At 37.0% G+C, this 14,835-nt stretch overlaps 1 protein-coding gene across 4 annotated transcripts in view; it reads right to left on the bottom strand.

Annotated features, from left to right (window-relative positions):
* The window catches only part of LPCAT1 (lysophosphatidylcholine acyltransferase 1), a 73,696-nt gene that overhangs the window by 25,653 nt on the left and 33,208 nt on the right, over positions 1–14,835 (bottom strand). For 3 of the 4 annotated variants that reach the window (XM_074824351.1, XM_074824381.1, XM_074824360.1), the window contains 2 exons: positions 12,850–12,932; positions 899–1,024 (listed from right to left, as the gene is read on the bottom strand). In XM_074824351.1, coding sequence (XP_074680452.1) covers positions 899–1,024; positions 12,850–12,932 — 209 coding nt within the window. The remainder of the gene's footprint in view (positions 1–898; positions 1,025–12,849; positions 12,933–14,835) is intronic. The other variant, XM_074824370.1, reaches the window with a different exon arrangement.

Below are 14,835 nucleotides of genomic sequence, written 5' to 3'. Positions count from 1 at the left end.
TCTCTCCTATTCTACTGGAAGTCTTTCCAGGTGGAGGTCCCAACAATTAACATACACTTGTCATCTGAATGCATAATGTATGCTGTCCTACATTCCTTATTCTCCAATAGATCTTTTTCTTCTTTTTTTTCATTTATGTACACAAGCTGGAAGAAGGAAAAATTAGTGAAAGGAAATAAAGTATGGAATGGAAACATGAAACTATGGTCTATACTTTCAGGTGAGGAGACAAAAAATGGAAAAGGGTGTTTCATATTAAAGCAGTTAATAGGATGAGGCTGTAAACTCAGTTTGTGGTTGTTAAATAGGATGAGAGCAGAAACAGGAGAAAAACTGGAAAACAGCAGCAACAAGAAGAGAGGAGCCACACTGCATATACTAAGCTACAGTTCCATTAAAAAGTCCATTTAGCAGTAACCTACTCAAAAGATAAACCACTGCTTTCTGCTTCTTGGGAAAGGGTGACCCCTCTGCCCTCACTATTATAACGCTAATCCAGTCACAAGACTGCTATAGCAGTGCTGTTCTCCCTTCACAGATGTCACAGGAAAGGGCAATTGACTCTTAACTGTATCAAATATTAGGAACCCCACAGTATTCCTGACCATCTTCAGGAGATGTCTTCTAGTTTTGTTCAGGAATGAACACTTCAGAAACACTGCTCACTTGTCAGACTGTGAAAATATGAATTTTATAACCTACTCTACTCATTAGGATCTAGGGGTGCTGCAAGTGGAGGACAGTATTGGTTTAATTTTCTACTACTGTTTCCCCAATTGTAATATGGCAACATTCCATATATATTCATAAATGCAATATCGTTATATGAAGGGAAAACTATATAAACATAGATATATAATAAAGAGGGACCTTACATATAAATATTGTATATGCTCACCCAAGGCTTCTCACAAGCTTTGCAAATTCTAAGAGACATGTGTCTGAAGGCAGACGAAGTTGTCCTTCAGCCAAAGCTAGCTGACAGTCTTCAAATGTATAGTCTGTCACTGAAACTCCCAACGCCCTTGAATAAACCAAAGAAACACAATAAGCGAGATAATCTAAGAAAACTGAGCAGAATCACCTTTTTTTAATATCAAGAAATCCTGTACAATTATACTCTCTATTCTGAAGAACTATAAGAGCCCGTAAAAGAAAGTTCACATACAAAGGATGAAATATGGTACTCTACCCATTGCAGAACATTATTTTGACTTTATGAGTACATGAAAATGTTAAAGAGCACAAGAGAAAAAGTAGGCAGTGCATAGACTTTCAAATTCCTTAATATTTTCATAGAAGTGAATAACAAAGGTTTCAAAATTATTAATCTAGAGCAAATACAACTATTTATTAATAATTCTATTAAATATTTAGATTATTATTACACAAAAATATTAATAAATCAATAATCACCTGAGCAGGACAACTATTACCTTCAGGTAATATTAAAATTATACAACAGGCAACATTTCTCTACAAAGAATGGCTAGAACATAAAGTATAAAAGCAAGCAGAGTTAAAACTCCAAGCAAACACAATTTATTAAGTGTATGACATAAGAAAGGTAGAAGAAAAAATACTCCCAAGTTTCTATATGCCAAACAATTAAGTCCTCATTTTTTATTTACTTCTAACCTGATGCTCTCTAGCAGCACCAAAAGATACTTCAAAGAAATCCTGATATTGTAGTTGCACTGCATTTGCTGTGTCAAAGTTGAGACACTTTGGTTTGGAAGAAGCCTTTGAGAACTCAGTGTATAAACAAAAGACGCAATTTAGAAAGCAAACACTGCTCCATGAGTTAACACATGTGCCATGTTTTCCATTATACTTGATTTTACTTGTATTAGTACAGAACACTATCTTCTTTGTGCAGCCTTTTCTAGTTTGATGAAGAGTCTTCACAAAAACTTTTTCTTGACTTACCTTCATTCTTTTCATCTACAGGTTCTTCTACCTTACTACTAACCACCTTTTTCATCTGTGAAGTTAATATACAGTAATGGCAAGACTGATACAAAACCCCAAGGCATGCTACAGTCACTTTGGCTTTGATGAAAACTCTACACTTTACTACAGACAGTTTGATCCGTAATGGCAGTTACCTCTTGTACAATAACCACTTAATTTCTGTTAAGTAGCCTCTTCCCCAGAATCTCATTACAAGGCCTTTGAATGTCAATGTAAATAACGTAAGCCAGTTCTATTATCCACCAATTAATTGTCAAACTTCAGGAATTCTAATACACTAGGAACACATACACTTAACATTAAGGCTACTGACCAGGGTTTCTCTGTTCTTTCTAAGGCTAAGAAAGTCAAATACTCAGGAAGAACACCTCAGTAATAGATATTAAAGGTCAGAAGTACCAAAAATGTTAAAAATTCAGATATTTTTTATAAGCTACTTATGAATAAAACAAGGACATACAGGGCAGTGATTCTGCATGAAGAGCCCCCCCCCCCAAAAAAAAAAAAAAAAAAGAAAAAAACAACAAACAGGAAGGAACAAAAGGAAAAAGTCAACTAAACCAAAAAGATACAGGTACATAGAAAAGGTATCTTAAAATCCTGCAGACTGGTGAAAGCTAGATTGCCTCATACAGGTGATCCTAAGCAATTAAATTCAGTTTCTCCCAATTTTTCATTTCTTGATCTGTTCCTATTTCATCACTCTACTCCTCCTATGAAGAGTGTCCTCGTAGTATCTGCAAATCAGTAAACCACTTCAATGGAATGGACAAGAGGTTCTTGTGATACCGTATTTCATCCCATAGGCTTATGGTTAACATAGTAATGAATGTTGCGTAAAATCCAGATGAAGAAATCCCCCATGCTGTGGGGATTTAAATCAGTTTCCAAGTTCCACCTGACTTAGAGATCGGGTATTGCGGGTCTTGTCACTACTCATATGGTATTCAATATAGCATTGTATTATACTATATTAAATCATTAGTATTATACAATACAAAATACATTTTCCTTGGAAGATGAAAAAGGGGTGAATGAAAGAAGAAGAGTCTATCCTGTCAGTTTAGATTACTTCCTATTCCCTTCTTTTGTTCTGTGTGCACAGTAGATCATCCTTGGAAACTTCCCTGTCAACTGTCAGTGAAATAGCTGAACCCTTAGGCCAGCAAGGATACACTATAAGCAGTACTATCCAGAGTGACTTACTGAAAAGAATATAGTAATAACCAAAGCTCTTATCCATCCAGGCACATTACACCACATTTCATCAGATCTTAAGGCAACAGTAGGTATAACACACAACAGAAATACAGGAACTTGTGGGCAATCAGCTGAAACATACGGCAACTACACAGAAAAGGGGAAACTGGTTAAAAATAAGGTAAAAGAAGAAACTGAAAGGGTAGTGTTCATTTGTGGTACAAAACAACACACCATATTAGGGATCAGAAGTGGCAAGACAGTTATCAAAAAAAGATTCTGAAAGGACAAAAAGATATCCAGTATGACTCAGCAAATGATTAAAGGTAGCAATTAGAATGTAAATCTTTTTTTTTTTTTAAAAAAAACCAAACCCCACATGTTCTCTCAATGAAAACTGAGAAGACAAACAAGTTAAAACATAACCATAAGGTGGCAAGCCACAGCAAGAAACAATAGCTTGTTAAAACTAAAAGGTAGAAGCTTTTCAAGCACATCAAAAGAAAGATGACTAAGAAAGATCAGGCCGCTCAACCTGGCAGGAGGGTAGAAGCCTGACTGACTACCACCCCAGAACCAATGCCAGATTTAAATAACTTCTAAATAATGGTCTCCAAACATGTTGAAGAAGCCTAACCAAAGAGAAATTAAAACCAAACCAAAACAAAAAGTAACAACCAACCAACGGCAAACTTATGATACAGAACAAGTTCCAAACAAAAGCAGGGATCATCACAGACTCAGTAAAACCATAAGGGGAAAATACAACCTGCATCTTTTTATAGCTGTGTGCACCCCTTACAGAAAGAGCAGTATGTGGGCCAGACTTAGTGTTATCAGTACAGGAAAATACCCATTACAGTTAATGCCTGCATGTATGCCCAGTGTCAACACATACACAAAACAGGATTGAGACAGATAAAAGCATCTTCTCTTGCATACCTGTTGGCAATTTTCCAGCCTTTGGACTTCCAAAAAAAAAAAAAAAAGGCAAAATGAACCAAAACAGCATGCTTATATATATATCCAGACTTGGAGAATTACAAAGATCAGAAGAAGGGGAAGAAACAACTTTTGCTCACAGTAAAGTTCAGGGCCAGAGAAATTAGAGTTCAAGGGACTCTTGAGTTCAGAAGATAAATCACAAGCTGCATAGGGCTAGCAGTTTAATACAAAAGGACCATGATTTCAGCTCGGAATGTTGAAGAAATTGAATCTGGGGAACATATAAAGTTCATTATTTGTGTTGAGACTTGTGAATATTTCAATTTCTTACAACAAAGACTGGCATACTAGAGTTCACTGTAAAGCCTGGGTGCAACTGCAACTCCCAGGATTTTCTACAGAACCAGTTAGCAAACTATTCCAATTTATCTCCAGGGCAATCTTTCTCTACTTCAATTCAAGTGCTAGGAAAAAAAAAATCAATTCAAGATGCAAATTGCAAGTGCAGCCCATTTTTTTTTAGTAAACTAGGAATATAAGATATTTCCCCAGATCTTCATTTGGAAGCTTCAACCCCCACCCCCCCACCTCCCCCCCACCTCTTTTCTTCATACTACCTCTGCTTTCACAGTCAGTTAATCTGAGCCTGGCCTTTTTAATGTTCAGCAACTTTACACGGCCAGGCATGCATGTCTGGCTTGACATACCTTGAGACTTTTTCCCTCCCTACGTTCCTGAAATGCTGGCTATTTACCTTTTATGATATCACACTACATGAAATTCCAAAGTCAGCAAGTCACTACAAAAAAATAAAACCAAACCACAGCCAAACAAAAACCCAAAAGCCCTCCTGCAAACCCAATCTGTTACACACAACACTTGTACTTGTTATACCCTGACTTCTCACACCAAACAGCTCCCTATGTCTAACACTTGTGCAGTCATAAAAATAAATTATCAAATTTCTCATTTTCTGCATACCAATCCACTACGCATGCAAAATTCTGAACATAAAACAGAATGTGACTGCTGTAATATTATGGAAAGTGAGAGAAAATAGCACAGGCAATATTGTGACATTCTGAATCGATGCTTCAACAAAAACATTTTCAAAGTGTTTTACATTGTTAATAAGAGGATCTGTGAACTAATCTAGAAAATATCCCACAGGCTGCTCAAAAAACCCCCTTTAAATCAGCTATAATTTTTATAGGGTGTTGAAAACATTAAAAAGATATTAAATTTGGTATTTTACTCCACTATCAGATGTTTAGGAAAAAGACATACAAAACATGGTGGACAAATAACCCCAGCTTCTAGTAGTCATCTGTGTAAGAACTTCCCGAATCAGACTATTTGTGCCACTGTGTTTTAGAATCATATACTGTAAAAAATTTGGTACATCTATTCAGCTCTGATAAATTCATTTTATGCATCTGGTAGTGAATGCCACAATTTTGTACATGTTTTAAAGAGTATTTCCATTTACTTTCAGCTGATCTGCTGTTGAGTGCTTCCTATCTCTTTGCTGTGGAAAGTAACAGACTTACCTTGCTATGCATTTCCAGAACACTCATGATTTTATCGATCTTCAAAACAGACCTCCACTTTTTTCTTTTTCCTTCTTTCTTTCCCAAGCTGAAGAGCTTTCACCTATTTAGTTTTGGAAGGCCAGGGTAGATAGCCCCTTTCTCTCCTTGGTCTACTACTACTTTGTGACATTCTCCAAGTAAATGAAGGTCCAGTCATAAGAGTCTAGAGTTCACATCAGGAATATAGTATCACATGATGGTTTAATTTTTAGACAGAAAAAGAAGCTGTTAACAGCTGAATTTATCCCTTGTGTTTAGAAAATGGGTCCTGTAATTGTTGGTCTTGTAGACTTATATATCACAATTCTTCAAGGGGTGAAAAATGAAGCAGGTTCTCTGTGTTGTCAGCATTCAAAAATCTAGTTGAAACCAGACTGTTGCAAAGTATTACTCAACTTCAAAAAATTTATTTCTTCCTCAAGAAAAACTTAGCAAGAAGCTGCATAGAGTTAACCCTGTTCACTAACTACACTTGCCTAATTGCCACACTTACAGGACTCACAGAAATAAACAGAGTCCACAGTGTGGGTCTCACTTTTGTATAGGGCCTGCACCTAAGCAAATGGATGCTTGTTAACTCCAGCACTTCAATAATTCCACTTATACCGATCCTCAGGTCTTTGATCATATAAAAATGACAAAAAGTGTTGAATTTTAAAGTTGAGTGCTGAGCATCCAACCAGTGTTTCTGCAGAATCACATATAAAGCTTCAGACAGCATAGGCACAGAACACAGCAGTTTTTCCAAAGTTAGATTTAATTGGCCACTGAACATACAACAAATAACCATGAGATCGACCAGTAAGCTATGTAAACCCACATCCTCAAGGCTATTCTTCAGCAGCTAGCATTACCATATCACATACAGTGGCAGAGATCACATTCTGATACTGTAAAAGCCCGCAAGAAAAAAAAATATCTGATTTTGACTACGTAGATGACAAAAGGTGAAATGGACATAGCAGACTATCTGTACTATCTTTTGCCTTCACCAGCATGCTGGAAAAAACAATTCATTTCTCAAAAGCAAAAACGTAATCCTCATGTGTCAAGCTGATAAGAGTTACTGCTTTAACAGTATGACATGCTCCAACAAGGAGAAAGCAATCCTAGCAAGGATTTGACAGAGAAAACATAAGGAAGGCAGATGTTTCCAAGTTCCATGCCTAACACTCTACACTTTAATTGATTTGAGCAACTACTGTAAATATAAAAATATGTCTTTAAATATTTGTGCAAGTGGAGAAGAAAAACAGTTACTGAAAAAATACAAACCAGACTATGACATTTTGGTATTTCTACAGGAAGTCTGAATTTCCGGGCTCACCACAAAAGAAACTTCAAAACTCCTGGCTAGCATCATGTATGTAGTTATAATGCTGAGTTCTAACACCAGAAAAATTAAATGCTCAAATCAGGAATGCTGACAAAACTTCAGTTCTGAGGTGCTTGTAGTTTTGAAAAACAAAGGGGCAAAGGTGTCCAGTTTCGATTAGGTTTCAGTCTAAACATCTGCCATAGGCATAAAAAAATTAACAAAGTTGCAATATTTTAAATATTACAATAATATTTTAACTTGCATTTTTTCCAAATTGTACCATCTAAACCATATTCTTCTCTATTTTGAAGACAGTTTCTGTAAGAGAAACTAACCAATTAAAGCAACACAAATTTTGTTTATATGTTAATAAGTGATCAACAGGTCTGTGTATAGTTATCTAAGCAGTTTATGTCTGTAATTATGGGTGAGGGTGAAGTTACTTTAGAATTACACAAAAATCCTGCAGTGTAGATTTTCACAATTAGCTGCCTGAACTACCATTAGCTTATTTGTGTACAAAATGAATAGTGCTAAGTACATGCAGTAACTAGAAGCTGAGCTACTGATATACTCCTCTTAAACATATCTGAGCCCTAATGGATGGTAGGTAACAAATTAACAAATTTGTCTTGCAAAGTAGGAGTGGAAGAGTTACCTACTTCTTCTTTAAAGCGGTATCTATACCCTAAACAGTATTTTGATTACTTTACAACTATCAGATGTCTTCCAGAATAAAAGTATTAATGAAAATTAGGTGTTCAAGAATCTATGCAACAGGCAAAAGGCTACAATCCCACAATGAAGAGACAACTAATACTTTTTTTTAGGAAAAAACCCCAAACAAACCACAAAACAGATGAACTTTAAATGGGTAGCAGTAAATTAGAAACTATATTCATAAAAACAATATGGAAAGGTAAAGACAAGGTTGCAAGTGATGCAGCTAAGAAGCGTAAGACTATTTTTAAAGCATAAGAAAAAATATAAACAGTGACATTACTAGCTGAGAATAGTAAAGTTGCCAAGAGGAAAAAAAAGCTGTCATATGCAATACTTTACATTAGGAAACAATTAAGATGACATATCTTATGAATAAAATTAAGTACTTTCCAATGCTTTAGCAGTGGTAGATATGTCTCCTTTACCACTGAGAAATTTTTAGAAATAAATTCTTATCATGGCAAGGTCAGATGATTTGTTCCTAATAATTCTGGAAGAGCTGGGAGTGAAGCCTCAGGTCTACACACTGACAATTTTACAACACTGCTGTAGTTCCAGTAAATCAAGAGTTAATACTTTGAAGATATTTTAAAAAAAAAGTAACAACATAGGCCAGAAAACTTAACACTCAACTAGAAAAACATATAGAAGAAAAAGTATGTACTGAAATTTATAAATTAACATATCAAAATAATCCACACTGACTGCCATCAATATAAGGTGATAATAGCTCACGCACACGAAGACCAAAATGACAATTTTACAATCGTAATATTTACAAAAATGAGCTAATATAATAGGTACCTACACGGCATGACTTACTAGCATGGTGCCTTCAGAACTGTATTAGAGCAATAAAGAACATATGAAATGAATTAAAACGCAAGATGTCACCGAATTTTATTTACTTATTTTAAATAGAGAACCTGCATGGACTGTTGCCATATTTAAAAGCACTCACATTTTCAGTGATTTGAAAGTGACACTACACACACTTCCTGATAGCATGTTGTACATGAGAAGAACGTCCACTAAACAGAGTAGCAGTCAGAACAAGGCCAGAAAGACCAAAAAAGACAGACTCACTCAAACAGAGTAGGTTGTATGAGAAAAATCAAATGCAAAGCATACTGAGGGAATAAGTAGGGGGCCATTCTCTAAACAGCGGATTAATCTAATCAGCACATACCTTTTGTGCAGAATAAGAAAATGATCCAAAGGAAGACAAGCATGGAGTAACTAAGACAGCAGCACTGGCTATCCTGAATGAGTAATTCCAGTTCTGATTACACAGATAACAGAACAAACAGCGAGCTGAGTGGCTGTAACAAGACTGCACATTATTCTAGTTTTTGGCCCAATGCTATTGAATAAATATCTGTCAAGGAGAAAAAGGTTGAAGATCACAGACATTAAAATACTGGTAATTGCACAGGTGAGATTAAGAAACCCTTTTAGAAAGAAACTTTGGATTTTTAAAGATGCTGTAAAGTGATCAGCCACTACTGTCTTGGATCTTGCTCATCCTCCCGATGAGGACTGCAGTGAAGATACCACTACAGGTTAGCACTGCAGTAAGCAGCCACAGGTGCAACTGAAATGTCTGCAGAAGTTGTAACGGTTAAACTCATTTTCTACCATGACAGTGTCCTTTTAAAAATGGAAATGTATCACATGGATTCTTGTGGAATTTAGTGACAGGTCAGTGTACAAATACTGAAACACCTTTCATCAAGAGATCAGCTCATATTACATTTCAATTAATTAAAACATAAACTAGGTTTAAAGTTTGTGAAATGAGGTCCTGAGAAGCAACAGGAAAGGGTGCTTGCATAATAGTAATCCAGACTGAGTAACTTCTGGTCACAATGTTCACATCAGTGAGATGATCATCCCCAACATGGTTGTTGTGGTTTAACCCCAGTCAGCAACTAAGCACCACAGAGCTGCTCACTCACTCCCCTCACAGCAGGATGGGGGAGAAAAATCAGAAGATTAAAAGTGAGAAAACTCATGGGTTGAAATAAAGACAGTTTAATAGGGAAAGCAAAAGCCCTGTGCACAAGCTAAGCAAAACAAGGGATTCATTCACCACTCCCCATGGGCAGGCAGGTGCTCAGCCATCTCCAAGACAGCAGGGCTCCATCACATGTAACGGTGACTTGGGAAGACAAACGCCATCACTCCAAACATCCCCCCTTCCTCCTTCTTTCCCCAGGTTTATATGCTGAGTGTGACATCATATGGTCTGGGATATCCCTTTGGTCAGTTGGGGTCAGCTGTCCTGGCTGTGTCCTCTCCCAACTTCCTGTGCACCCCCAGCCTACTCACTGGTGGGGTGAGAAGCAGAAAAAGCCTTGACACTGTGTAAGCACTGCTCAGCAGTAACTGAAAGATCCCTGTGTTATCAACACCGTTTTCAACAGAAATCCAAAACATAGCCCCATACTAGCTACTATGAAGAAAATTACCTCTGTCCCAACCAAAACCAGCACAATGGCCCAGGAAAAACAAACCAGTGTGTTCATACTCAAATGGCTGGTATATGGCAGCAGAGAAGGTGAATGATACAAATGGTGGGTTAACACTTGAACGCATGTTCAAGAGTATACAATGCTTGTCATCCCAGATGAGAAAGAATACAATAAAGACCCGTAGAGTGCTACAGCAGTTAAAAAGTGGCATTTCCTTTGTTACTGGTATGGCTGCCTGCTCCTGAAGCACAGAACAGTTATGCTTGAAGTTCCTGGCCTGAAAGAGAGCCAAAAGGCCAGGCTCACTTTGGATTTCACTTTTTGGGCAAGTAAATTTATCTGTCCTGCAAGAACCTAACGTCCTGAGGAAGCAAGCCTCTATGAATGACAGCATCTCCTTTGTCAAATATTCAATTTATATATAAGTAAACAGGAACTATCTAGAGACCTCCATCACTCGCATCTGCGGCTGCCCACAGAGAAGCTAAACAAATTAGGCTAAACCAAAAATTCTCGAGAGTCAACAAGCAGAAGCAGCATAAGAATCAGACATCCTGTCAAGTGCTTTGTTCAACACTTAATAGAACCTGTTCATGAGACAAGATTACAATGAAGGCAAAGAGATTTCAGGAGTGGAAATCATATCTATTGTTGCACTCTACAAGGTCTCTCAATGCCCCTTGAAATCAGGGGCAAGACACAAGGTTTTGCCGTGACACTGGTTCTGACTCACAAATACATTATTATCTGGAACTGCCACTGCTTCTGCTGTAAAATATCCAGCAGGATTACTCTTCTTCCAGAAAAATATGATGGGGAGGAAGGGGAAAGAAGATATCTAAACAGATTCTGCAGTGACCTCTCGACATCAAAATGGTACACCACACCACCACCGATTCCATCTTCAAGAAAAGGAAACAAATCTAGGTAAAGCAGTAATACTGTCCTTTACTCAGCTATGCAGAGTGCAACGCTAGCACCAAATAGCACCTGAGGGGCTAGAGTTGCAACCATTACAGCTCCAGAACAGACTGACAGCATCTGAGCTGGTACCTCCTGTACCAAAAGCCACATGAATGAACTGGAAGAGTCTGGAGAACTGCCACTAAAAATAAGCATCTGGAAGTAGTCAGAAGTAAATAAATTTTGGCTATGTTGATGTTATTTTACCTGGTCTACAGCAGTCCGCAGTATCCAGACATCAGCATTCTGTCTCATTCCTGTCTGCATTTTAACTTCCGAACTTTGATAACCAATCACATTTACTTTCCTTTTACATCAACACAGCATCTACAGCCTCTTCTTCATCTCAAAACAAGCTGTATTTGCTGTTCCCCATTCTGACAGTCTTCCCTTTAGACCTGCATCCCACTTCTGTTACCCCAAATGCCTAATTCTTCAGAGGTGGGAAGGAGAAACAAAAGGACGAGGAAGATAACATCTCTCCTATGCACACATAGAAGGGAAGGCTTTCAACATGCCCATCGTTGTACACTTCTGTAGGCTGTCAAAATTTCTGTCATCTGATTGGAATAGAGTTCAGAATAAAGGTTTAGTAACATGGTCTTCTACCCAAAGTCTGAGGAAAACACTTTTATGTAGTGCCAGCTGACTGTCTTAAGTGAACTATAAAAGTCTTTGAGGTCACTGCAACTCTGAGACAGGTTGATTCACACGGATCCTTTTGTTTTTTCTTTTGTGAGAAATGTCCTTTTGTACAATGGATTGAGTATTGATCTACTGTTATATTATAGGCCAAACATCCTTAAGGAAACTCACAGAGCTGAGTTCTGCTTACAAACCAGAGAAGAATTACCTGTTTCTATCTACAAACTTGCCTTTGGCTGAAATTGGTAACTTAGAAGAGAAGTTACACAAGGAAATTAAGATTTCATAAATTCTTTCAAAATTAGGATTAGTAAAATTCATAAATTCTTCAAGAGTTATTAGCGATCATAGACCTGAGGGTCCTCTGTAAATACTGAGAACATCTGACTGAAAGATTTACTGAAAGAACAAAAAATGAAGAGAGGTTAATCAAAAATACAACAGAAGAGAATGAAGGTCTGTGTATTCAATGTTGACTTTATCATACACTAGACAAGTGTTGTGTCATCACATTAATGTTCAACTTCAATTAGTTCACAGTGTATTAGTGCTCTATTTCCAACAGAACCAGCTTTCCTGTGCTTTACTATTTAAAATAACCAGAGGTTAACAATGAATACACAAAACTATTCTCAACTTCCTTAAAAAAGTCACAGCTTAAAATACAACCTCAATAGCACAAAATTCATATACATTAACTTTCATAAAATTCAACTATAGCTTTCTCCCCAGAAGACTAAATACCCACAGCAGCGAGTAGAACTGGCTTGTTGTATGAAGACATGTTAAAAAAAAAACAAACAAAACCAAAGTCCTACAGTTCTTGCTGTGTTTGTGGTTCCTTGGCCTCCTCAGAGAGGAAGGCAACTGCTATATGAGAAGTTTTGTACACACTACTGCAGACTACAAGCTTCTTTGCAAGCAGGCAACTACATTGACTTGATTTCATGAAATTTTCTTGATCCTAAGAGTAAAGCCACAGATCTATTTTTATTCCACATTACAACATACTTACTCTGCCATTACACGTCTGACGTTATTGGCATATAACACTGGATTTTTTCTTTCTTCTTCTGAAGGAATATACACGGGTAGAAACTGCATACAGAGAACTGAATTATACCAAGAATATTTAACATTTTAAACAATCTCTATTATAGCACTATGGTGAAAAAAGTATACAGTTTGCTACCTACAAAATTATATTAACAAAAGGACTACAAAAAATTAAAAATTGAACTCTTAAATGCTTAAGAATGCATCATACTTCTAGAAATTCATGTAACAGTGACTCTGCTCATTTCTTACCTCATGGAACCCGAGTTTTATCCTCCTTTCATAAGTGGGACCAGGAATTTTTAAAGCATTTAAAAGTACTAGCAGTTTCTTGCACAAAGTTTTCTCTTACATCCTGTATTGTTTAGCTCTTTCCAGATAACCAAGAAAAGCACCTGCTACATGAACATTGTTCTATAGCTTAAATATTAAGAATTCAAATTCTCAGGACATCAGGTATTTATTGTTCCCCCTGCACATTTTGAAAACATATATGACTGCTTAATGTACACATCAGAAGTCTTTTTAACTTCTGTTGCTGGACGTTTTGAAAAATTTCTCCTTCAAATTGACACTACTTGTTAATACTCAACTGAAAGAGAAATTTTAAATAAAAGCAGATGGCCACAGAATCACAGAACAGTTGAGGTTGGAAAGGGAGAATTAAACCTGAACTGCTAGAGATCTACAACAGAAAAGGCAGCTTTCAAAATGGGATGGTCTATATTAAAAGACCTTCCAGCTTTTGGTGGTGTTTTTAAGTGTTTGTTAAAACATGATGTAAGCCCCAAGATCATGGCCAGTCTCATCTATAAAAACCCTCAAAATGTCTCATTTCTGCCAAGTAACTATCTTCTCAGATAGAAGGAACAAGAAGGGATCACTCTGATTCCCATCCCTGCTCAGTACCAGACAGACAATTCCCTTAGTAGTGCAATGCAATGAGATAATTTATGCACTAAGTGAACAAAATGTTCATAATTCTGTGCAAAGCTTCTGAAGCAGAAACCAAAGTTGTAATAAGCTTAGTTATATTCCATATAATTACTTATGGGTAGTATAAAATAGGAATTGTGATCCAGAAATTTCACACTGGTCTTTAAAAAAGAAAAGAACAACTGGGAAATGAATACAAAGTTTATCATTTAAGCAAAAACTTCAATAACTACAAAGTTAGCTGTATTTTCAGACTCACGTAATGGTATGATCAGCAGTACCCAAAATGCTGCCAGTAGATGTTTGTCTAACTGTTTCTTAGAGGTAACTCAGTGATGGACAAATCTTAAATTTATTTTGGGTTTTGCTACAGTTCTCCCTATATGCGCCACTGCAACTGAAAACATGACTCCTGTCTTCTAGATTTACAAGCAGGTGTGCCAGCCTGATGTGATGCAGTATACAAAAGGACAAAGACTGTGAAGCTAACAGACAGAAAAATTGTTCCTTGAAGTTCCAAGCCCAATTCTATTTCTTTGACTTTGGGTTGCAAATTGCTATTAAGTCATTCAAATACAGGACAAGTTTGAATACGAGGCGATTTCAAAAGTGTTCTACGTGTCTGTGCCTAAATGGACACAACTAGCACAATCATTTCAGCACCACTAACACTAAGAACTCTCAGCTGCTGCAGATTGTGATAGATGTATGAACACTGAAGCTGACAGGCCAGCAAAACAAACTGACATGAGCCAAACCAAACTCAATGCGCAGGTGATCACATACGCTTTCTTCTTCACAAGATTGCTTGCACATCAGTTCCAAGTACAGGATAAATGGATGGGCCAATATTTATAGTAACCTATCATAAAACCTACATAGATGCTTGCTTCTCAATATACATGACACGTATGTTCTGGCATACCATACATTATATGCAGAGAAGCCCAGACTAACAAATTTCAGATCCTGACTGCTGGCTGTTAGACCTTACAAGCTATCATTTAAC

This window comes from Strix aluco, chromosome 1 (genome assembly GCF_031877795.1).
Source record: "Strix aluco isolate bStrAlu1 chromosome 1, bStrAlu1.hap1, whole genome shotgun sequence".
Classification (NCBI taxonomy): Eukaryota; Metazoa; Chordata; class Aves; order Strigiformes; family Strigidae; genus Strix; species Strix aluco.
Note: the sequence above shows the minus strand (reverse complement) of the source record. Positions and strands in the feature narration are given on the sequence as shown.